Here is an 8,472-nt window from a genome sequence, read left to right on the forward strand (position 1 = left end):
GCGGTGTTATGCATAAATGCATACAGACCATGCCTTTCACAGCACTTTGACCAATTATTAATATAACATTCTGTGCATAAATAGACTTTCTAGACAGTTGTCAGGGTCACAGAATGGGGTGAGCGACTGCAATCTAATCTACGAATTTAAAAAACACACCAAATGGCATACATTGAGATTTTATTTTTGTCATGTTTGTAGGCCAGTGTGTCTTGCCCACACCATGCCCATCTGAGCTCAATTGTTATATAGCCCAGTACTGCAACCATGGCATCAACAGATTAGACAGATATATTTAATAAGTAACCCATAAATGGGGTTGGAATTACCACAATCAATTAACAGGGTAGGTGGAAAGTATATGAACACCAGTTTGGATTGTTAGTTCCATTTAAATCACTTTCAGTTTACAATTTTTCAACTCATACTAAATACAAGTTCTTGTAATTAATTTTCAATAGGGGTGTGTGTAAGAAACTCATTAAATGCAATAACAGCCATGTATACACAGAAAATGGTCACTGTCTGATAAAATTAGTCTTTGATTTTGTCATAAACTGCACCAGATGCTCGTTGTTTTAAAGCCCTGTCCTAGCAATTGTCTCTTGTAGTTATATTGTTGTCATTTTAAGTTTGAATACTTGTGTGTGTGTCTATATATAAATGAAAATCGCTGCAACACCTGATGAAGACACTACATTGAGTTGGTTTCAATAAATAATATAAAGTTTTTAAAACAAAATGTAAGAGGAATCTGATGAATATTAGCAAGTTTTTGAATGTGCACCAACCTTGTCTCTACAAGCGTCATCAAGCAAACTATACATTACATTTTTTTTTTTTTAAAGAATTATTTGAGGTGCTGAATTAATGGTCATTCTTTAAGTTTCAATCCTCATCTCTGTCAGACAAATTACAGCACCTCACACTTCACCAAAGCCCATGTGATGAGTTTTAAATTGCCTTTGTTTTCATTAAAGCAAGTAGTACTGCAGAAGTTAACCCTTTATCGATATTGTAACTGCCCATTAGGGTTATTCAATGTCCTTTTAAAATGTAAACAACAATAACATTTCATTAACATCTGGAGCATTATATCAGAAGAGGCGAAATTCCATCCCTCTCACCTATATTTACGACAGACCTGGGATTTGAAACCAGGACTATGCTTTCAGTTCTTTATGTTACATGTCCTCCCTTCAATAACCATGTATACATTTTTCTAATGCCAATTATAACATTAAGGGGAGGAATCAATTTAAAATAGACATTAAGACTAGTTATTCAAGACAATTAAATCAACAGGTTTATTAAACATGTACTTATATAAGTGAGCAGCCTGAGAACCACAACACATCTTAAAACAATGTAATAAAAACCCTTTATTTTTGGAGCGACAGTTGCATCTGAAGCAAAAAAAAATTAAGTTTTAAATAACCATACAAAATGAAGGCTGAAGCAATTATATCAATGGAGACTTGGATATATATATATATATATATATATATTATATATATCTATATATATATATATGATATATATATATCATCCGGGTAGGGAGGTTGTAAAAAGGTCCTTTTCTTGTTAATGGCAGGGAAACCAATATCATATTCAACTGGCACATCATGGCATTTCATGCCTCCCCTTTCCTGTGGAATGATGTTAAATTAGAATGCTACTCCAGTGCCATTGCTCCTCACTGTTCGCTCTGCTGTCCTTCTGCTATGGCTGATACTGCTCCCTGCCCTTTGTTGACGTCACTGATGCATGCCCACTGGCCATCCACAGACTCCTTCCACAAAGTCACCTGAAAAAACAAATGAGAATCTTTGTTAACAAAACCAATACAAAGCAAGTTTCACTTCAGAAAACTGTGTCCACCTGCAAGAGGTTGACAAAAAGTTACATGAGCACAATATGGCACATTAGGTTGAGATTATATCAAATTTTACCCCAGGTATTTTATATAACATGGTAAAAACAAAGTCTTTATTTTAAATGCTTTCAGGAGACAGAAGTTGTCGAAAGAGCTTTGGCAGTATATTTATCTGACTGAGGATGCATAACACAAAAAAATGAATTCCAAATAAATTCCAACTAAATAGAAACATTCTAAAAAGTTTCCTTCACTTCAAAGGTACCAATGCATTTCCTTCCACAAGACACTCAAAAATCTCCCCCAGTCTACAGACATTAATCACAAAGTCAAGGGATGCCTTTCTTAGTCTGGGGGCATGCCTTTATTTCTTCACAGCAGATGTCAAATTCATTGCCAGTTAAAATACCATACTACTAGCATACAATCTTTTTTTTTTTTTTTTTTTTTTTTATTGACTATGCAAATGATTCTTATAATATTCTTGACAAAAGGGCTGAAAACTGCTGAAAGCTATCTCAGTAGGTAAGAAAGATTACAAGTTTTGTAACTCAGCAGTATAAAACTGAAGTGCAGACATGATGCAAAAACACATCGACAGAGGAGTGCATCAGGATAGTTTGAACAAGGATATAAAAATTACACAATAGTCAGTCAAATAGAAAAGAAGCTAAACAAAAACATTGACATCACCCCATAAAATGTTAAATCCAAAATGAACAAATTGTTCCAAAGTTACAACCTTCAGTATAAATGAATCAGGTGAATTTGCATGTGAAATATGGGGGGGGAACAGGGACGACGACAGTATATTCATTATGTGTAATATGGAATGGGAATAAGACTCCCACTGCATAGCAGGATTTTTTGCGAGCAAAGCGAAACACACCTGAACTTAAAGCAAATCGGTGAGAAGATCAGCTCAGCAGACCCAATCAAGTGCACTGTAAAATCTAGAATGGCTCAATTGTCTATTGAATGACATTTTTAGTTCCATCCGTGCAATACACATGACAAGTCATGTTTTTATCAGCGCTTTATAAACAGTATGTGAAAACATATTACCAGTAGTTACCATTGTGATATCATAATCATCATCAACATTCATCCTCTTGATGAAACTGCTCATTTGCTTTTTATTGGTAGTTTATTTTAATGGAGCTTAGTTTTTTTTTTTTTTTTTTACTGTCCATACAATTTAATATGTTGAGACAAGCAGTTCTGTGAGATAAACCCAGAACTAAAATACTAATATAAATGCAGATCAACTAGATTCTGAGCTCCTCAAAACATTTGCCAAAGAATGTCCTTATGATGGGTCATCACAACTGGTTGTCAGGATTTACTTCAAAATATCTACCTACAGTAGCCCTACTAAATCCTAGTTTACTAATTAACCCTTTCCAGTCCAATGTCGGACCCTGTCCGACATCAAAAAGACATCAAGCACAAGTCTCTAGTCGTTTTTTCTCCAGAAAAAGCCAAGAAAACCTTTCAATGGCCGAGTGAGACCAATAAGAGCCGAGAGAGAGAGAGAGAGAAAAAAAGGAGGCCATGTCTGAGCAATACACATAGCCCCTGCACCACAGACATAACACTGACACAAACAAAGTAGATAGTTGATTCTGCATCCAGCGCTCAAAGAATATCACAGACATCTGCAGAGCCTTTTGAGATGTTATAGTAATAAAATAATGACTTAGATCGCATTATTGAGGAGTTTTGTGATAAAACAAGTGATCAGGAGAGGATTTATCACTATGAAGAGCATGTGAAAAATACAGCGAACAAGGGGTGGGGCTTGGCCTTTTGCAATGCAGTGCCTTTTAAACCTGTTTTACTCGGGGGGGGGGGGGGGGGGGCGTGTGTGAAAATAAATTGGACCTGACGTGCCTGACAAGCGCTGAATAAATGGAATGCTGTTAAGGGTTAACTGCATTTGGATACTCAGTCATCAAATTTGTCATTTAAGGGCACTAGTATTTTCCCCTCAGGTAATCTTTTAGATTTTCCTTCCATGGTATACAATCCAGAGTGGAAAGGGATGATGTGATTCAGTTTTTAAACAGGGTGTAGGTCATCAATAAAGCAGAAACACCAAGCAATGTATCTTACCTTATTGTCTCCCCCAGACACTGCAAGGATATTTCCTGTGATAGACCAGCTGACATGCCAAACTACATCATTGAATTTGTGAAGAAGTTTGGCTGTCCATGCGTTTCCAGCAGGGTCATCGCACATCCAGATAAAGACTCTGCCATCCTGGAGTGATTCAATTAAAGTTTTAGTGACCAACAAGTATAAACATGGTTCAGCCCAGCATTTATTGAACTTCATTTCCCAAATTAAAATCTTTTAGAACCTCCCCTGACCAGATACTTTGCCAAGGGAAAAGTTTTCAGGGGCACTGCACAACACACTAAATTAACTAAATAAAAGTTAACTGAACCTATTTTCAAAAAAAAAAAAAAAAAAAAAAAAAAAGAAAAATGTAATAAAACAAACATCACAAAAACATCTTACCTGTGAACAGCTGGCAATTGAGCTGGTAGGAAGCCCTATTGATGGAGCCCAGGCGACATCCCTCACCCAGTCACTGTGTGCCTCAAGTTTCTGATCTTCTTTCCACTGACCATCCTCCTCTCTGGAAAGTTAAAAGGATTAAAGAATTTGACAATCATGACAAATGCATGTTGCATATCTTTCACCTAGTTTAAATATGACCGGGAAGATCATTCTTTTTGGACATGCCCAAAGGGGTTCATCTGTAGTCCTGTACTTACTTCCAGAGTTTGACCAGGTTGTCGCATCCTCCTGATACAAATCTCTTGATGTAGTTTGGTTTCTGCCCTGAGGGCTGGTCAATGAGACTGCCAGGTACAACAGCAGGAGCCCAACTCACTGCATTGCAACCAATCTATAAAAAAACACAAGGACATTTGAAATGTATAAAGTTCTGTACATAAAACAATTACTAACAAAGTATAAAAAAGTATTATATTTAAAAGCTATAAAAAGTAATGCATTTTGTTAGCTTGCATCCTAAAAGTTGTAACAGATTAGGGCCCCTGGAAGCTCGATACTAGGTCTTGGGTAATTTAATTAAAATGTTTTGCTACTTTATGTTTGAATGACATTGTTCATGAGATGAAAGAAGAAACTGGACTAATGTATAAATTAAAGAATTCAAGAACACATAAGTCCCTTCATCAGTCTGAAGTGGATTTGCAAACAACATCTACACTTTCTTCTAAAATCTATTATTTGTGTTGTCCTAAATGTTAATCACTGATGCAAAACGGCTTCACCGCATACTAATTACAAAAGCCAGCTTAACAAATTAACCTGAAACCAAACGAAGTAGAAACAGAATAAATCATTAATGACTAAAATGCTTACAGTGTGTGCATTGCTAATCTTCTTTACATCCCACTGTCCGTCCCCTGTTAAGGTGAGCAATGAGATGGCACCGTCTGAGCTCCCACAGGCCAGAAGCAATCCAAAGTCATATGGCCCCCAACATACAGAGTTCACTGGAAAGATCAAACATTTCAGAATGGATCTCAATATATCAAAATCTGCAGTAAACAAACAGTATGTAATATGGCTGTCAATTATGCTACCTTTATATCCTGTACCTTACATTCAACATGCTAGTGTGTTAGTAACATGGCTTCAAAACAGCAGTAAAACAGAAGACTGGCTTCTAGGTGTCTGGTATTTCATGGCTAGTCTTTATTCTACGCAAAAAATCCCTTCAAATGTAATACAGTCAAATTATTATTTTTAATGACTACACAGTAGATTGTCTAAAGTTTGAGCTGTACCATGGCTTGCAACTATGTTTTTAAAATATCCTTCTTATATAAATATTATGTAATCATGTATTTTTTGGACATCCAGACACATCATTTGCATGATATAGTTTGGCATGAGAAAAAGTTGTTAATCAGTATATTATCTATAATGCCCCATTAAGGCGGCTGCACACAAAGTACTGCAAGTATCTCTATTTCTTAATTAAAATGTCATATTAAAACAAGTAGCAGCAGTTACCTGACGAATCATGGCCTGTGTATTCATACATCTTGTCCCATGCCCCATTCTCCTCTTTCCAAATGATAACTTTTCTGTCATAGGAGCAGGATGCCAAGATGTTCCCGTACATTGGATGAGCCCAGGCCACCTGCCAAACTGGGCCTTCATGACTATATAGGAAGAAAGAAAGAATCTCTGAAGTACAAGCAAAAACTATACTAAGAAAGTGTGTTAGAAACTGAAGATGCATATAAGTTGTACCATAGTTAAAGCTGTTTACTTTTGGTGAATAAATGGACCAAGCAGGGCTTCTCGACCTTATGTGTTAATTAACTACTTTTGTTGGCAAGCCCTTGAAACAAGGTATGAAAACACTATTATGGTTACAATGATAAGTTAATACAAAACTAATAGCAAGTTTAATTAAATTACTGAAAAGCCCATGTGGCTGGAATTTAAGCAATTATGCTGCTGCTAAATATGCTAATCACACTTATCGCAGCATGGATAAATCTCAAATCAGTTTATAGGTTAACAGATTGGGGAGGAAGAATTAATTTAGCAAACTCCTGACTCATCACTTAAATAATAAACTCAACTGATGATAGTTTAAATCCCAGAACTGGGTACAGGAGTTTCTAACCCAACAAAAAGTTTTAGGCCTGCCAGTAGTCTGATATTAATGGATTTACTTACTGCTTAACACTAGTTAATATTACCTAAGGTAACATTATTAGCACAAGAATAGTGCTAATCATGGTCATGGAATGGCTCCCTGACTAACCTGCTAAACTAACATTCTTTAAAGTTTTTCAGTGTGAAATTGCCTTTTGCAGCTGACACATTAACAAGACAGTGAAACAGAAGTTTATATTGTGGGAAATTAGAAACACTCACCCTCTCAGGTCAGCCACAAGGATCTGTCCTCCGTTTTTTACATCAAATATTTTAACAGATCTGTCTGAGGAGCAGGTGGCCAGCCGTGTGCCATAATAATCCATCTGTGCATCGTGCTGGAAAAGACAGAACAGAGGAGCAGGGGGTTACTTATCACTACTGTTGAGTTCAGTTTTACTAACATCTTATTGCCTGAATCCCCCCGCCCCATTTCCACCTATATAGTATAGTTGGCAATACTTACAATCATGTCCTCGTGGGATGTGTCCACAGTATTGATAACTGACACCTGACAGAAAGAAAAAAAATTGGGACACAATAAAAATTATGTAGAATTAATGGTTTGCAAAAAAAAATTATGTATAATTAATGGTAAACGTACCACTGTTTGACAATAGGAAAACACATCACAACTGATTGCACCTATACCAAAATCTCAGTGTACCACTTTCTAACATTGCACAGGTCAAGTTTTGGTATGCATACCAACTTGTGACAACGTACCACTTTATAACACTACTAGTAGTAATATCTGCCATAATAATCACAATCACATGTACCTTAAAATGTTTTATTTTAATTACAGTGCCGCCCTGATTAATAATTCTACAGAGAAGCCTTATCAATTTATAAGGTATATTTTTCCCCTACTGTATTAATGTACTGAAAATATAGTTAAATTATTTTGCTACGAAGTCTATTAAAGTAGATTTAATTGAAGAAATAAAAAAAAAAAAAATAACTCAACGAGTAAGCTGTCAAAGTCCAAGTCAGCGTGTCAATGATAAATTGCTACATAACTAGTAAACGGTTTCATTCTTGTAGTTATAGACAAAAAAATAATAATCAAAAAGTTGTTTTCTATTAGCACCGCTTCGTTTATTTTATTATAATAATAATTAAACGGATGAATGAGATAATCTGCTTTAAAAAATGACATCAACAAACACCTTTAATTCTGGAGTTGCAATCACGATTTATAGTCTGAGACATGGTTTACTCACCATGGTTGCTGTAAGGCCTACTGTAAATATAATTAGTTATATTTCTTGTTAATTTTTTTTGCTGTTTTCACTCCTGTACGAAGTTTGTATCCCTTCAGACGTGGCAGCTTCCAGTCCCACTACAACCAGGCTCCAAAGATTACTTCCGGGAAGCGTCACAAGAGCAGACACTCCGTGTTACAAACAAGCAACCACATTCCTTCAGTTCCAAGTGAAATCAGTCCAACGCTTGTAAATGAAAGCTAGTGAACGACGTTTTGCAAGCTTTTTTATTTATTTTTTTAATAGATTTAGATGAAGGGGTTTTGACTTGAAAAGCCACTTTTAAACTGTATCATAATAAACGTGTTTAAAATATTAATGCATATTTGTATTCACACACACACACACACACACACACATATATATATATATATATATATATATATATATATATATATATATATATATATATATATATATATATATAAATTAAAAAGCAGCTACTTCAACAGTGCTACATGGTATTCAAGTGTATCCCTTTAAATAAAAAAAAAGAAAATTGGTGCACTGTGTGGTGTTTCAATACACATAGATTCCGCTAGATGGTACTCTCAAAAAGTTAACTTTACTTTTTATGTCTATTTATATCACAGTCCAGTACACAGTATCAGGTTT

The 8,472-nt window shown here is 35.5% G+C and overlaps 1 protein-coding gene across 1 annotated transcript; it reads right to left on the reverse strand.

The window, feature by feature from the left end:
- Positions 1-1,541: 1,541 nt before the first annotated feature.
- Positions 1,542-7,966, reverse strand: LOC121328313 (protein SEC13 homolog). Its single transcript, XM_041272926.1, has 9 exons — positions 7,816-7,966; positions 7,056-7,100; positions 6,812-6,927; positions 5,933-6,084; positions 5,276-5,409; positions 4,660-4,793; positions 4,400-4,520; positions 3,992-4,138; positions 1,542-1,807 (listed from the first exon to the last, which is right to left on the reverse strand). The coding sequence occupies exons 1-9, from the start codon at positions 7,816-7,818 to the stop codon at positions 1,697-1,699; spliced, it is 963 nt and encodes a 320-aa protein (XP_041128860.1). The 5' UTR covers positions 7,819-7,966; the 3' UTR covers positions 1,542-1,696.
- Between the last annotated feature and the right edge of the window lie 506 nt (positions 7,967-8,472).

Source organism: Polyodon spathula, chromosome 16 (assembly GCF_017654505.1).
Source record: "Polyodon spathula isolate WHYD16114869_AA chromosome 16, ASM1765450v1, whole genome shotgun sequence".
In the NCBI taxonomy this organism is placed as follows: Eukaryota; Metazoa; Chordata; class Actinopteri; order Acipenseriformes; family Polyodontidae; genus Polyodon; species Polyodon spathula.

Bases quoted from the DNA above. Each gene is read 5' to 3' on its own strand.
- LOC121328313 (XM_041272926.1), bottom strand. The intron at 6,085-6,811 runs GTGAGTGTTTCT...CTTCCTATATAG, and splicing joins CTTGTGGCTGACCTGAGAGG to TCATGAAGGCCCAGTTTGGC. The intron at 4,794-5,275 runs GTAAGCATTTTA...GTTTTTTTATAG, and splicing joins AGATTAGCAATGCACACACT to ATTGGTTGCAATGCAGTGAG.